This window comes from Oryx dammah, unplaced genomic scaffold (genome assembly GCF_014754425.2).
Source record: "Oryx dammah isolate SB20612 unplaced genomic scaffold, SCBI_Odam_1.1 HiC_scaffold_27, whole genome shotgun sequence".
Classification (NCBI taxonomy): domain Eukaryota; kingdom Metazoa; phylum Chordata; class Mammalia; order Artiodactyla; family Bovidae; genus Oryx; species Oryx dammah.
The window spans coordinates 51,338,757-51,355,763 of record NW_024070211.1 but is presented as its reverse complement, the minus strand read 5'-3'; the positions used below and the strand labels follow the sequence as shown (position 1 = coordinate 51,355,763).

Below are 17,007 nucleotides of genomic sequence, written 5' to 3'. Positions count from 1 at the left end.
AAATCTCAGACACACAGACTATAAACCATCTGCATATGCTTCAGCCCTGACTGCTAAGTTAGGAGAACTTGTGTTTTCCCACCTTCCTTGTAAGAGAATTACTTCCTCTTTGGAGACAGAGTAATTCTGTTTTTGTGAGAAATTTCCTACCTGCGAGCAGGAAGTGTAAAACAGCTCCCTGCTGCACCCCTGTGAGGGTGACGGCCTCCTCCACCCACAACCAGGCACCTTCTCCATGGTACTGTCTTCCGATTAAACCTCTCCCCCAGCTTGCCCCATGGCAGGCCTGGGATGCCACTAAGTGTGATTACATAGGCACTTGTGATCATACATTTATATGGAATAATAAGCAACAATCCTTTAAATTGAGCAATTAAAAATGATTAAATGTTGTCGTGCAACTCTCTACTGCTTCAGAATTTAGTCATGGAAAAATTACCATTAACGTTTCTAAGAGATTTTCCCTGTTAGGCTGAGAAACCAAGTATACAGATTACATTCGTTTCAATCCCCAAACCAGTGTCACAGTGCTCAGAGAAATGTCTGTTTGACAAATTTTAGCTCAGACACAAGGAGGTATTCATTCATATTCCATTGTTAGATCGTTTGACATCAAGATTTTGCAAATCTAGCCATTTTGCTAACAAACATTTAAAACCATACAAATATGGCTTCAAATTTCATTTTCATTTAGATTCAAATGAATTATAGCAGCACAGTATCATCCCCTGGGTACTTTTGAAAGCAAAAGATACATAAAAGATCCTAAAAATAAGATCAAGAGGAAGTATTTTAATTTGTAAATGAAAGCAAGTAACTGCCTCACTATGTTTTCTAATCCCTCTTTAATCAATCCCAGCAATTAAAAATAATGAAGCAATAAGACACTCTAGGGATCTCAAGGATTTCAAGAATGAATCATAAAATAGTTCCCTATCCACAGTGGTTTATGACTTCAACTATAACTAGTTATTACTGTACATAAATTGTTATTTATGTTATCTGTGATCTTTTCATAAATTTTACTGAAAAGTAAAAAAAAAGATGTTCCATGTGTTTTATTTAAAAAGCTTTTTGGTAATGCAGCTTCGGGATTTTATTTTCTGAGTCATTCTTTTCCACTTAAATTTGAAAGTTAAATAATAATTCTAATAGTTAACAATCATAATACTATTGCTAGGTCTTATTATAAGCATTTTACATATATTATTTAGTCTTCATATCACTCTGTGAGCTAGACATTTATTATTCCCATTTTATAGATGAGGAAACTGAGGCAGAGAGAGGTTAAACGACATGGCCAAAGTCACACAACTGGTAGGTGACAGAGCCGAGATTTGAATCAAGGAAGTCTAACTCCAGAATCTATGATCTTAACTACTGGCAGATATTGCCTCTCCTAGTAGTACTTAACCAAATTTTTAGGTGTTTAGATAACATATTTATTTTAATAATTAAAAACAGTGGCTAAGAATTTTCATATTTTAACATTGTGTTTTAAAAACTAAGCTCAAGGGTCACTCCACCTTCCCCCAGTCTTCCTGGCTTCCCTGAATGTCCAGTCTAAAGTGTGTTCCCAACTCTGAATCCCTCTATGCCTTTCTAGTCATAAAAAATGTCACTTGACATACACATTATTTACAGTGTAAGCCTCTTGAGAGCTTTTTACCTTTCATGTATTTTCACCTTTGAGGACATGAATTATTTCATCTTCGTGTTTTCTCTGGCTCTATAGAGAGATGCCTATGTTCGTTTAAATATTTCTAATAATGAACAGTGTTTGAATTCTCTGGATAAATCTGGTCTCCATATATGTTTCTTTCAAAATCTGAATATTTCTTAACGCCCTCTCCTCTGAGCTTCTATAAATGAAAACTATCCTTCCCTCCCTCATTCATTCATTCTACAAAAATTTGTCAAACATCAAATGCCGACGAGGGCTAGGAACTGGGGATAATGAGTGGAATGAGCTCCTGAAGCTTGGTTACAGTTCAACATCTCAAGCCATTTTAGTCACCGACTATAATTTTAACTTTACTTTTTAAAGGAATGTTTATTATTTTAAAAGAACAAGTGATCAAAAACAGTTCCTTAAAATCAGATAGCAGCAACCTTATCCAGAGAAAGAATGAAGCTCTGCTCCTGAATCCTCATTCTAAGAATTAGCATATTATCATTTATGGCAAAGAAAGAATGTGCATGTGTGTCATCTATTTTTAACAGTGAAAATCTAAGAATAATATTGATTGCAGAAATTTAATTAGCATGGTCTTTTTTCACTGCATACTGAAGGCTCCTTTATTACTGACATGCACACACAAAAGCAACATTTGGAAATTATTATAGCAATTTCAGGAAATGCCAAACAAGGACAAAATCCATTTTACTTAGAAAGACCTGTTTTCTTCATGACTCAGGAGGAAAATACAGACTTGCAAAAGCTGGTAAAGAAACATTTATTTTAGATACTGGCCTTTACTGAAGTTTCAGGAAGATAATGAGGATTTCTTAGCTTGGTAGTAATATAAAAGCGGAAGTCTGGTGAATATTCAATGGTAGAGTCCCCAAGTCGTATGCATGTACTTCCACCCTGCTTAAAGGTCTGTTTTAGTAGAAGAGGTTCCAGGATCGGATCCAGTTCTTCTCCCACATTTTCTAGCAACACTGGAATAAAACCAGAAAAAGATTTCATGTTATTTTAAATAGTGACTATAAACTTCCAACTCTCATAATTCTTTCAGCCTTCTAAATTGCTGCTGTTTCTGGTTGCCCATAAAACTATTTTTGTCTTCTGAGTATAAAGAAGTACGCCATACCATCATTAAAAAGTCCACAAATAACAAATTCTGGAGAGAGTGTGGAGATAAGGGAACTCTCCTTTGTTGTTGGTGGGAATGTAAGTTTGTGCAGCTACTATGGCAAACAGTAGGCAGGTTCCTCAAGCAATTAAAAATAGAGTTGCCATATGATCCTGCAATCACAACTGAATTTGAAAAGATATATCCACCTCAATGTTCATTGCAGCTCTTCTATTTTTAAATCTGTTTTATTCAATATCACTAAGAGAGCTGGACTGTGAAGAAGGCTGAGCACTGAGGAACTGATGCTTTTGAAGTGTGGTGTTGGAGAAGACTCTTGAGAGTCCCTTGGACTGCAAGGAGATCCAACCAGTCCATTCCGAAGGAGATCAACCCTGGGATTTCTTTGGAAGGAATGATGCTAAAGCTGAGGCTCCAGTACTTTGGCCACCTCATGTGAAGAGTTGACTCATTGGAAAAGACTCTGATGCTGGGAGGGATTGGGGGCAGGAGGAGAAAGGGACGACCGAGGATGAGATGGCTGGATGGCATCACGGACTCGATGGACGTGAGTCTGAGTGAACTCCGGGAGTTGGTGATGGATAGGGAGGCCTGGCGTGCTGCGACTCATGGGGTCGCAAAGAGTCGGACACGACTGAGCGACTGAACTGAATTGAACTGATACTCACAAACACTAGGCATCATGTTGGCCTTTTCTCATCATCCTCACAACTTTGAAAAGCATCAAATATTATTAACCTAGTTTTACAGATGAGGAAACTGAAGCAAGTGACTATAATAAAGTTTTCATCTAGTGAACGACAAAAGCAGGAACCTGAACCAAGCATTCCGTCTCCTTATACAGCTCTCTTAACCACTATGTGATACTGCAAGCACTAAGAACTACATTCATGACTTCTATCATTTGATAGGCAAAAAATACTATCAAAATGTGTATTTTGGGCTTGATGCTTTAGGTGCTCTTTGCCTAACTATACTTTTTTTCTAGAAACTGTATGTTAAAATATTTGCCTGTTTTCCTGTCGTGGGGCATGTTTTCATCATTAGGTTTAGCTGCAAGTGATTAAAAAACCCCAAGTAATAGTGACACAAGCAAGAAGGAATTTCTCTCTCATGTAAAGGGGAGCCTCAGGTCATCTGTCCAGGACTGAAAGGACAGTGTGTTTAACCTGTCAGAGATCCAAGTTCCTGCTATCTTGCTGCTTCACCATTTTTGGCATATGGCTTTATCTTGTGGGCCAAATTAGTCTTTCAAAGAAAATGCACATTGCAGCCATCAGAAGAAAAAAAAGAAACAGAAAAGAAAAAAATGTATCACTTAAGGGTATTTTCTGGGAATCACAAATGGCACTTCTACTTACATTCACAGAAGTTAGGAAATTTATTCCTTTACTTTGAATGGAATGTGCCCAGGTAAACACAGGAGATGCTAATAGTAAGGAGGCAAGAATGATTATTAGGGACCAGTGGGCACCAAGTGTCACAATGTGCTAGCTTTTAAAACTTTATTTGTATCTTTTAATATTGTTTGTAGCAAACATCACCCCCAGTTTTCTGCTTGGTTTTAAATCTGTTTATATTTCTTTTTAAAATTCAACTTTTTGCTGTAGAAATTTTCAAACTTTATTCAGAGGTAAAAAGAATGGTATATTCTTGCTAATTTCACCCAATCTTGTTTCATCTATTCCTTATCTCACCCTGGATTATTTACAAACAAATCCCAGTCATCATAAAACTTCATCTGCAAATATTTGAGTATCTCTGAAAGTTAAAAACTCTTATTTAAAAATTAATGTCTCTTAAAAATTTTTCATCAAATATCAAGTCAGGGGATATGTTTACCCATTGTTTTAAAATACTTTGATTAGTGTTGGATGGCTAAATTAGGATACAAATAAATTCCATAAAGTGTGATTGATATTCTCTAAGTTTTTTTATATATAATGTTTCTTGGCTTAAATTATAAATTTGTAGAGTCAAATCTATTATTTTTTACCTTAAAAATTTTTTTCCATTGTATATTTTCATAGAAACTTCTTTTGCAAAGGCAATTATTATTCCCTCATGTTTTAGCATTTAGGTCTTCTCTTTTTGTCCTTCATATTTAACTCTTTAGTTCAGCTGAAGCACATTTTGGTATAAGAATGCTTTGATCAGTGAAAAAACAATCCCTTACTCAAGTCTTTTGTTGTTTTGCGTGTGTGTGAAATTTTGTTATTTCTTTACTCTGCATTGTTAATGTCATCCTAGGTTTTTGTTTCATATGTGCTGTATGCTAAGTCCCTTGGTTGTGACCCCATTGACTGTAGCTCGCCAGGCTCCTCTGTCCATGGGGATTCTCCAGGCAAGAATACTGGAATGGACAGCCATTTCCTTCTGGGGATCGTCCCAACTCAGGTCAAACTCAAGTCTACCGCATTGCAGGTGGATTCTTTACCACTGAGCCACTGTAGCTGACATCGTTTTTGTGTTTGTTTTTTTTTTAATGAATTATCTACAATATAGTATTCCCTGCTGGCTCAGATGGTAAAGAATCTGCCTGCAATGCGGGAGACCTGGTTTCAATCCTGGGTCAGGATAGAGCCCCTGAAGGAGGGAATGGCAACCCACTCTAGTACTCTTGCCTGGAGAATCCCATGGAGAGAAGAGCCTGGCGAGCTACAGTCCATGGGGTCGCAAAGAGTTGGACATGACTGAGCTACTAACACTACACTACTATCTACATTATCCTATGTGAGACTTCAAATTAGTAGGAAACAATCTGCATACTGTGTTTAGCTGTGCCGCATATTGCATTCAAAGTTGATTAATCAATTACTGGGCACTTACTGACTACCCTCAAAGAGCTGGTGTTGAGAAACAGTTATATACAAAACACTAAGGTCAGTTGTAGAAATCTGCAAATGTTTTAATCTTGGCATTTGACTGAACAGCTTGAGAGAGATGTCATAGAAAGAGGTGTTTGAACTGCATATTAAATTTGAAGGAATTCACCAAAATGATGGAAGAGTACAGACGAAAGCTAAGGGATGTGAAACTATGTCATTTGTTACATGTACTGCCAGCTGCCATGTATTCCCATCTAACCCTCATCCCATGCATAATCTCTGTATCTCTCTTTAAACAAATACGCTCAAAGACAGCAGAGGCCAAGTCTGTATTTTCATGCTGTGTTTTCAGTGGCACATGCCAGCTGCAAAATAAATATTTGTAAGATGAATGAATGAACAAAGAAATGAGGAAATGAAAGAAACACTGAACCAGAAGTAGCTTTGCCCAAGGAAGGCTCAAATAATGATGTTTTGCCCTAAATGCAAATAATTTTTTTTTTCACAGAGTTAATGCAAAGCCATTAAAAGCCTCCTCTAAAACTGATTTCTTCTTTAAAAAATTAAAAAGTATTCTTTTATTTTCCAGCTTTATTGAAGTGTGAACTGGTTAACATATCAGAATATTAACATGAATAATGTTCTACATACACCTTGACCACTGGTGTAGCTAATACAGATGTACCTTTATTTTCTAGAACATTGGCTTTCAAACTTTAAGCAGCAGGATACTTTTTTCAAAGAGGATTCTATCTTAAAGCTCAATATAAACAACAAAAAAGGGAGGTCTGCAGAGGCAGGTAGGTGAAGGCAAAACCTCTGCCTTCTCTACCCAGGCCACCTGGCAGGGATCAGAAGTCACTTTCCTGGAATAGGTCAAAACTTAAAGAGAACTTCTTAAATGGAAGAATCTTTAGTTGCTTATGTTTTAAAATTGTAATAGTAACTGATTCTTTTCCCTGAAGGCTAAATATAAAAACAGTTATAAAATCTGCCATCTGTTTCTCTTTCTATAATAGATTTAAAACTTTTCATTTCTCCCTGATGATTAATGGTAGAAGGCATTGTGAATAATCATTATCCATTTTTAAAGTATTTCATTCTGAAAAGTAGGTTAAAGCAACTGTGAATGACACAGAAAGCACTGGACAAAGGCAGAAGATTTGGGGACTAGTTTCCCCTTACCTGAAGACACAGTCTTAGTTATGTGGTTTACATAAGTAACATCCTCTGTCACCTTACTTACCTTGTTAATACAATGTAGTGGTTATTAGAATTACGAAGTGGCAAGAATACACAGAAGAACTGTACAAGAAAGATCTTCACGACCAAGGTAATCACAATGGTATGATCACTCACCTAGAGCCAGACATCCTGGAATGTGAAGTCAAGTGGGCCTTAGAAAGCATCACTACAAACAAAGCTAGTGGAAGTGATGGCATTCCAGTTGAGCTATTTCAAATCCTGAAAGATGATGCTGTGAAAGTGCTGCACTCAATATGCAAGCAAATTTGGAAAACTCAGCAGTGGACATAGGACTGGAAAAGGTCAGTTTTCATTCCAATCCCAAAGAAAGGCAATGCCAAAGAATGCTCAAACTACCGCATCATTGCACTCATAGTAAAGTAATGCTCTAAATTCTCCAAGCCAGGCTTCAGCAATACGTGAACTCTGAACTCCCTGATGTTCAAGCTGATTTTAGAAAAGGCAGAGGAACCAGAGCTCAAATTGCCAACATCCGCTGGATCATGGAAAAAGCAAGAGAGTTCCAGAAAAACATTTATTTCTGCTTTATTGACTATGCCAAAGCCTTTGACTGCATGGATCACAATAAACTGTGGAAAATTCTGAAAGAGATGGGAATACCAGACCACCTAACCTGCCTCTTGAGAAATCTGTATGCAGGTCAGGAAGCAACAGTTCGAACTGGACATGGAACAACAGACTGGTTCCAAATAGGAAAAGGAGTATGTCAAGGCTGTATATTGTCACCCTGCTTATTTCACTTCTATGCAGAGTACATCATGAGAAACGCTGGGCTGGAAGAAGCACAAGCTGGAATCAAGATTGCCGGGATAAATATCAATAACCGCAGATTTGCAGATGACACCACCCTTATGGCAGAAAGTGAAGAAGAACTAAAAAGCTTGATGAAAGTGAAAGTGGAGAGTGAAAAAGTTGGCTTAAAGCTCAACATTCAGAAAACGAAGATCATGGCATCTGGTCCCATCACTTCATGGCAAATAGATGGGGAAACAGTGGAAACAGTGTCAGACTTTATTTTTTGGGGCTCCAAAATCACTGCAGATGGTGATTGCAGCCATGAAATTAAAAGACGCTTACTCCTTGGAAGAAAAGTTATGACCAACCTAGACAGCATATTGAAAAGCAGAGACATTACTTTGCCAACAAAGGTCCGTCTAGTCAAGGATATGGTTTTTCCTGTGGTCATGTATGGATGTGAGAGTTGGACTGGGAAGAAAGCTGAGTACCAAAGAATTGATGCTTTTGAACTGTGGTATTGGAGAAGACTCTTGAGAGTCCCTTGGACTGCAAGGAGATCCAACCAGTCCATTCTGAAGGAGATCAGCCCTGGGATTTCTTTGGAAGGAATGATGCTAAAGCTGAAGCTCCAGTACTTTGGCCACCTCATGTGAAGAGTTGACTCATTGGAAAAGACTCTGATGCTGGGAGGGGTTGGGGCAGGAGGAGAAGGGGACGACAGAGGATTAGATGGCTGGATGGCATCACTGACTCAACGGACGTGAGTTTGAGTGAACTCCGGGAGTCGGTGTTGGACAGGGAGGCCTGGTGTGTTGCGATTCATGGGGTCGCAAAGAGTCGGACATGACTAAGCAACTGAACTGACTGATTAGAATTACTATTAGATTTTAGACTTTTGTGGTCACAACTCCAAGTAAGAAATACATTTTAAATCTTAATTACTATACACATGTGCATATAAAACTTTTACAATTTCATGAAATAATGCTTACTTTACTCTATGCTACATAGCTTAATATGTTTTTCTCCACTGCATTTCATTTACAAATGCTGGTCATGATCCACTAAGTTGGTTCTCTCTCCTACAGTTGTGACCCATAGTTTAGAAAACACTGGACAGATTGTCTGTATGGCCTTTCTCATTATACAAACTATACTATATGTAACTATGTATGATTCCAATGTAATTAAGAGATAATATATGAAAAAGTTGGCTTAAAACTCAACATTCAAAAAACTAAGATCATGGCATCTGGTCCCATCACTTCATGATAAATAGATGGGAAAACAATGACAAAATTCATTTTTGGGGGCTCCAACATTAGTGTGACTGGTGACTGTATCCATGAGATTAAAAGACGCTTGATCCCTGGAAGAAAAACTATGACAAAAAATGCTTTCCTATTAGAAAGCAGAGATGTTACTTTGCCAACAAAGGTCCATCTAGTCAAAGCTATGGTGTTTCCAGCAGTCATGTATGGATGTGAGAGTTGGACCGTAAAGAAGGCTGAGCACCAAAGAATTCATGCTTTTGAACTGTGGTGTTTGGAGAAGACTCTTGAGAGTCCCTTGGACTGCAAGGAGATCCAACAGTCCATCCTAAAGGAAATCAGTCCTGAATATTCATTGAAAGGACTGATGCTGAAGCTGACGCTCCACTTCAACACTCTGGCCACCTGATGCAAAGAACTGACTCACTGGAAAAGACCCTGATGCTGGGAAACGTTGAAGGCAGGAGAAGAAGGAGATGACAGAGGATGAGATGGTTGGATGGTCTCAATGGACCCATGGACTCAATGGATGTGAGTTTGAGCAAGCTTCAGAAGCTGGTGAACAGGGAAGCCTGGCATGCTGCAGTTCATGGGCTCGCATAGAGTTGGACATGACTAAGGACTAAAATGAACTAAACTGATAGATAAACCACATAATAAATCCCAAACTAATATAAGTTGATTTTATCAGACACTGTCATAAGTACCCAAATTACAGTAACTCATTTCTTCCTTGCACAAAATATAAATGGGGAAATCGAGTCTCAGAAAGGTGACTGAACCAAGTACTGAGTAAAAGAGGCAGGTACTCTGATTCCAGAGCCAGCGCACAGTGGTCCTAACTAGGGTTAGTGAAGTATGTTCAATTTCTACTTTGATAACAGATATATTGTCTGATCCTGCCCATTAAACAAGCAAAATATCTGATACAGAGATCAGGTTGTCTCTTTTTTGGTAACTCCATATCATTATACTATAAGAACACCAGTCAGATGAATGAAATACTACTTGTGTAAGTGTTTGTGTGTCCATATACATTAACACAACATTTTATAGGTAGACTTAGATTTTTTCACCTCATTCTTATCCAAACCAAGCCTAAAATTGCAACTAATATATTAATATGCAAAAATAAACTGTCAGTAAGTCTATTTGGTATATCTGTTTTTATTCTTTCCATGTGTCACTGGTTCTATTAGCAACTGGGATTTGCTTAACTTGTCCTGGAGCTAAACATGTTGTCCTTTCCTAATGTTGACAGTTTATTTGGTCAGGTAAATAGTCAAAATTTGATAGACAATATGGACTCAAAATGTGGCTAATAACCCCAACGTACTCAAATCATAGGTACTTTGGCTTACGTAGACAGGTGTGGCCTGTGTATAGAACTTCATTGAAAAATTCTTGGCATGTTTTTAATTTCTCCAGTATAAATGGCAAGTCAGACACATAAAATGCTTACCCACTTCTCTGACATTTTTGTAGGATAAGTATAAGTAGAGAGAAGAATAAAGAAATATTTAGACTAATGTGTTAAAATATTTTTGGCATATCAAGTGGCCCTTTTCACTGTAGAAGTAGAGCTATCATGAGAACTAAGGAAGGGCAAACAACAGAAAAAAATTACAACAGCTAAATTAGCTATACTAGAAATCAGCTAATTTAAATTAGAAGACACATCTCAAATGAATCTTGGGACAAAGAAAGCATCCTAACCTGTTAGAGCTATAATCTCTAAAGTTCTCACTTGATTCATTATCAATAAATAATGAAAGATATTAACAAAGTAATCATTTAAGATGAGCCTGACTCAAATACCTTTAAAAAAACCCTATGTCATTTTGGGTTTAACTGTGCCCTTTTCAGATATTTCTGTAATGCATGCTTATTGTTCAACTACATACCAGGGGTACCAAACTGGATGCAGTTTTCCAAAGTTCTGACATAGTCAGGGCCACTTAATTTAATTAGGTGAAGACTATTGGTTTTTTCCATGTTCTTGATCCATTTATTAGCCTGACCTTGAGGATCTATCATCAGAGGCCACCTTCTTGCATTCCTGAAAGGGAAAGGAAGACAATGCTGGTCAAGTCACAATTTGTCTTTATTTAAAGATGCATATATCACTTTCTTACAGTTTATACTTTATGTGTTATTTTATTTTGTAACTTGTTTTGAGAAACTGTAGTTCTTGAAGCAGAGACATTTAAATTGAACAGGCTACTAGAATGACAACTATAAGAGCCATCTGGCAAACTTAACACAAGTTCTTTTACTTCTTTTGGAAAATTACAATTTCTTAAATGTTAAAGGATATTTTTGAAAATGTTTGCTGTTCTTGCTACTTAAATCACAATCATAACCATCAAGAGTACCAGAAATCAGAAAACTCCAATTCTTTAGTAGGCCCTGCTGTTTATCACTCTTGTGACCTTGGGCAAGCCACTTCATTTCTTCATCTTCAATCTGCTATGATTTGTACAACAGGGAAAGAGAAAAGATGGAGACATCATATCTCTTTGAAATTTAGACCATTAAAGATATAATGGTCTAAAAACATAAAGATGTGAAGCAAAATTTTGTATCATCTAATCTTCATAATGACAATCAATCCTTAAATGTTAACACAATTTTTGACCCAGTAACTTCAAGCACTTGTAAACTTAATGTCACATTTGTATTGGGTTGGTCAAAAATTCATTTGAGTTTTTCATAAGATCTTATGAAAAAACCCAAGTGATTTTTTTTTTTTTGCCAGTCCAATAGTTCATTACATACTTGCCCAGAAAGTGTGAGCTTCTTATGGACAGAAATATATTCTATGAAAGTCAGGGTTTGCCCCATGAGAGAGCTCATACTTATTGCTTTATTCTCACTCATATCTCCTTTTTTAGGATAAGAACAAGAGAAGTGAACCACCACAAGGCACCCAGTTTACAGTTCAGGGTGTTGTTGGGTCACAAAGAGTTAACCAGTTTCAGCCATCTGGACATAGTATCCAACCACATAGCTTTCTACTTTCTGTGAAATGTAAACAGCATTAAGATTACCATTCTTTTTCTTTTCCTTAGAAGTTTCAATAAACACAAGTTGTCACTTTGGCCAATTTCCCTAAAGATACTCTTTAGGGAAGAGTACTCTTTCATAAATGAGCACAGCAAACTCATGCAGAGCATCGGAAGAGCAGGAGGAGGAAATAAAAGGTGACCGGGACAAAAGAAAAAAAAAGCTGGGGGTGAATCAGGATAATATATTCATTTCCATCTCATTATAATACAAACTTAGAATTTCATTGGATAATTTGTCCCAATGGAAGTAACCACAGTTCTCCAATATTAGCATTATATAATGTATTAATCAGCTTGGGCAGCCATAACAAACTACCACAGACTGTCTTAACAGAAATTTATTTTCTACCATCTCTGGAGGCTGGAAGTTCAAGATCAAGGTGCTGGAAGAGGTCTCTGTCCTTGGTTTGCAGAAAACACAGACCTCTTGCTGTGTCCTCAGGTAGCCCTTGCTCTGCACGTATGTCCATGGTATCTCTCCTTCTTCTTGGGAGGACACCATTCTCACTGGAAAAGGGTTCTATACTTATGACCTTATTTAACCTTAACTATCACCTTGAAGGCCCTATCTCCAGATATAATAACATAGTGGATTATATCTTCAACATATGACTTCGTAGTGGGTGAGGGGACAGAACTCATGTTATAATATTAATTATATTGAGGGAGAAATGAGACCAAAAGAATAGTGCAATATCTTAGATGCAACAAACTAATAAAAAGGGATCCTATCCATAAGAAACTAAACGAAGTGAGAGGGAAATTAGAAACAAAACTTATATCTAAGATTTCATTCTGTTATATACTTTAGAAATATATTTAATGTTGGAGGATTATGTGAGCATTAGACAGCATTTATGCTTCCCTAAAGAAACTAAAATGACTCACTCTTCCTTCTGTTGCTTCCACATTTTTTTAGGTACAATACCATGTTCATGCTGTTTCTTTGTCCAAAATGTACCTCTTCCCATCCTCTCATGTTCAAGTACTACCTGCATTTCATGGCAAACTCAAATGCTATCAGTCCATAAAGCCTGTCTTGATATCTTTTCTCATGGAACTTCTTTAGCCATTCATCCATATTACATTTATGTACTTCCATATAATGATAATATTTTATTTTAGTAATTCTATAATTTATTAGCTGCATCACTCAACTAAATTATATATCCTGAGGGAGGAACCATGCTGACCCTTCTTTATCCTCTTTTCCTAAATCAAATAAAGTTTGCATGTGATAATCCACTAAAGTGGCAACAGCAAAAAAAAAAAAAAAATCTGACAAAGACCATATAAATTAACACATTCTTAAAATGGACAGTTTAGAAGAGATTACTGCCGGGAGCCAGCACGGGAAATCCCACCCATGACAAGGTCATGCAGGACTCGAGGGAATCCCTGGGCCATCCAACCCATGACAAGGTCATGCGGAAGAGTCCTGATGAGCAAGGCCTCAGGACTCAACGGACCCCCTGGACCTGCTCGAGCATCTACCCCCTGAACCAGAATCTGTCTGTCTTATTATTTTATGTCTTTCACCAGCTCTTCTGACATTAGCAGGGGTCTGTCTCTGACCAAAAGAGTTAACTTAGGGCTCTAGTTGATAAATCTCCTGGGCATGAAAGGAGTGTTTCAAACCCTCTGCTAGCATTCTTGCTTACATGGCAGCTTTATCCAGACTCTTGCAACATTGTTGAGCCTATGCAATGCTTGCTGCCAAGTTCCCACATCCCTTATCCATTGTGTTCCTGGGAGTGCATATAGTCAGGATATAGAAAAAACAAGTAATAGCCTTAGCCTTAGCAACATTAGACTTTGAGTTAATGAGTTCTTTCTTTGCTGTAACCCGCTGAATCTTTGCTCCATAAAAATGTAACTCTGTACTTTAAGGGTGACGCAGGCTAAGAATTTAAGAAGAAACACTTTAAGGGAAAATCATTGTTCTGGTGTTCTGGCTGACCAACCTTTATCAAAAAGAGGTCATGAAATATCAACAGGCCTCCGGAATAAAAGATGATGTACAGAAAATAAGACTTTTGCAGGAAGGAACCTGATATTGATAAAAGTTATTACTGATGGAATGTTGAGTTGACTCTGCATTTTTCACCTTCCTGTATGTATAACTCAGGGTATAAAAGCCCCGAGAAAAATAAAAGTAAATGAGCCTCGCTTGAAGAAGCTTGGTCACCCCGTGTCTCTTTCTTTATCTCTTTATCTATCTTTCTTCATTCGCCGACGTCGTCCATCCTGAGGATATCTCTGGACTCTGCTGAGGCTGGACCCCGGCAGATTACACCTGAATGAAGAATACTGGTCCAAAGAAGACCATCTCAAAATCAGAAGAAAGGACTTCTGGTGTTGACCAAACTTGGCAAAGTTCATTAGAGCCTGTATCTGTCACTGAGTACACTGAAGGCAGTGGGATAAAATAGAAAAATCAACAATTTGCAGATTCTAAAAAGTAAGTAATAAGAAGTGAATGGAAGAAAAGTTAAAGCTTGAGGACTGACCAATAAGGGAGCGGTGACTTTCTTGCACATGTGTGCGTGCATGGGTGTGTTTTCTCTCTCTCCCGGTTTTGATCTGAGAATAGGCCTAACGCAGGGAACTGTGCAGCAGGCACAGGTAGCAGAAACTCAGAATAGAAGACTGAAAAGAATCACGTGTGAGCCAGAGAGCACAGAGGGGATCTCTCTGTTCTCTCTCCCCTACCCACAGGCCAGCCCTGCCACATTACAGCATTTCCACAGCAGAGCGGTGGTGACGCAGTCATCTAAAACACTGAGTGAAAATCTCTTGGGATAGAAGAGCTGGAAAAAGGGACCTCTGTGTGCACAGAGTCGGAGGGGTGTCATAACCTGTTCAGGCTGATTGAATCCTAACAGGATTCAATCCAAAATTACTCAATATACAAAGAACCAGAATGTGACTAATTCTCAAAGAAACAGATGCTAGAATTATCAGGAAAAAACCCTTTAAAGCAGTTATTATAACAACACTGCATTTGGTAAAGGTGAGTACTTTTAAAAACAAATGTAAAGAGGTATTCTAGCAGATAAATAGAAAGTATGACAAGAATCAAATGAAACTTTTAGAACTGAAAAGGATAATATCTGAAATAAAAATTTCACTGTAAGAACTCAGTAGTAGACAATCAGTGAACTTGATGACCTATGAATAAAAATTATCCAATCTGAATAATAAAAAGGATAGTAAAAATGAAATAGAGTCTCGAAGACTTGTGAGAAAATATTTAAAGATTTAACATTCATGTCATTTGGGCCAGAAAGAAGAAAGAGATTGGTGTGGAAAACATATTTGAAAAAACTGTTGAAACTTTCCTAAATTCAGTGAAACACATAAATTCACAGCTTCACAAAACTCAATTCTGAAAAGGAGAAACTAAAAAACCAAAAACCCCCCACCCACACCCAGCCTCATTATAATCAAACTGCTGAGAACCAAAGATTTGAAAAAAATATATTTTTAAAGCATCAGAGAGTAATGCTATATTACATTTAGATGACAATTATTCAAAAGACTGCAGATTTTATATCAGAAATCATGGAACCAGAACACAGTAGAACATATTTAAAGTGTTGAAAGAAAAGAACTGTCAACCCAGAATTTCATGTCCACTGAAAATATCCTTTAAGAAAAAAGGCAAAATGAAGATGTTCTTAAAATTATGGGCCAGCAGATCTGCTCTAAATAGATGCTAATGCTAAAGTTCTTCACCCTTAGGGGAAATGATGCTACAGTGAATTTTAGAAATAAAGGAGGAGCAAAAGTGGCAAATAGAACAGGCTATTTCCCCCTCTTAAGTTCTTTCAAATGTATATGAATACTGAGGCAAAACACTGAGTGTGTGTGGAGGGGCAGAGTTTCAATGCTTGTAATACATGACTACAATAGCATAATCAGGGGAGGGTGGAGGGGACTTGTACAGTTACAAGCCTTCTATGTTTTAACCGAATTGGTAAAACATCTCTAGACAGATTGTGAAAATTTGTACTGAAAAATAATGCAAAGTATTATAGTTAAAAATTGATAAATTAAAATGGGATACTAAAAATGGTGGATCATTCAAATATTTTAAAATAACAAGAAATAGGGAAGAGGGCAACAAAAAATAAGATGAAAAACAGAAAAATAATAATCTGTTACATATAATTTCATGATATCAACCACACCATGGTTGGATGACATCATCAGCTCAATGGACATGAGTTTGAGAAAACTCTCAGAGATAGTGAAGGACAGGGAAGCCTGGCGTGCTGCAGTCCACGGGGTCACAAACAGTCAGACACGACTTATGACTGAACAACATGGTGATATATGAAGTCTGCATGGAAGGAAGGAATTTAGATACATAGCAGTGGTGCATTTCAAAGGATTTTGCTATTTTCCTCTTTACACACATACGCATGCATACACAAAATTAGATCAAAACAGACAAATAAAGGTGGGTGTTCTTCTCAGTAATTATTGCTGCTGAAATAAACCTAATTTATCTGACTCCTGTAGAAATGAAAACTTAAAGACATTTTTTAGAAGCAGAGTTATATTAGATATAGGTCTGACCTACTCACCAAGCTACTAAATAATCCCAATACTTTCCCTGTGAAACATTCAGATATTATCCAGTTATATTCAATGTTATCACTAGTCCTTGAAATTCTGATTAGCCAAGGACCTTCAAGTGTCAGCAGCTCTAAAAGTTAAGTATGTTCTAACTTGTCCAAATTTTATATATTCTTCCAGTTTCCTAAATTATCGACTCCTCCCTCAGCTGGGATAGTATGTGAAAAGTACCTAACACAAAATCAGGTCTTTAGTAAGTGCTCTGTATTAGATATTATTATCAAGTAAGTATCTCTGGGGAAGGAAGAAGACACTGACAAGGAAGACTTATCTGATACTTAAAATTGATCAAGCATGCGTGCTCACTCCCTCAGTTGTGTCCGAATCTTTGTGACCCTTTTTGGGCTGTAGCCTGCCTGCCAGGCTCTTCTAT

The 17,007-nt window shown here is 37.3% G+C and overlaps 1 protein-coding gene across 1 annotated transcript in view; it reads right to left on the bottom strand.

Annotated features, from left to right (window-relative positions):
* Positions 1-17,007, bottom strand: part of DNAH7 (dynein axonemal heavy chain 7) — a 261,928-nt gene that overhangs the window by 58,199 nt on the left and 186,722 nt on the right. The window contains exons 48-49 of the mRNA XM_040228896.1: positions 10,827-10,981; positions 2,474-2,664 (exon numbers count right to left, since the gene is read on the bottom strand). Coding sequence (XP_040084830.1) covers positions 2,474-2,664; positions 10,827-10,981 — 346 coding nt within the window. The remainder of the gene's footprint in view (positions 1-2,473; positions 2,665-10,826; positions 10,982-17,007) is intronic.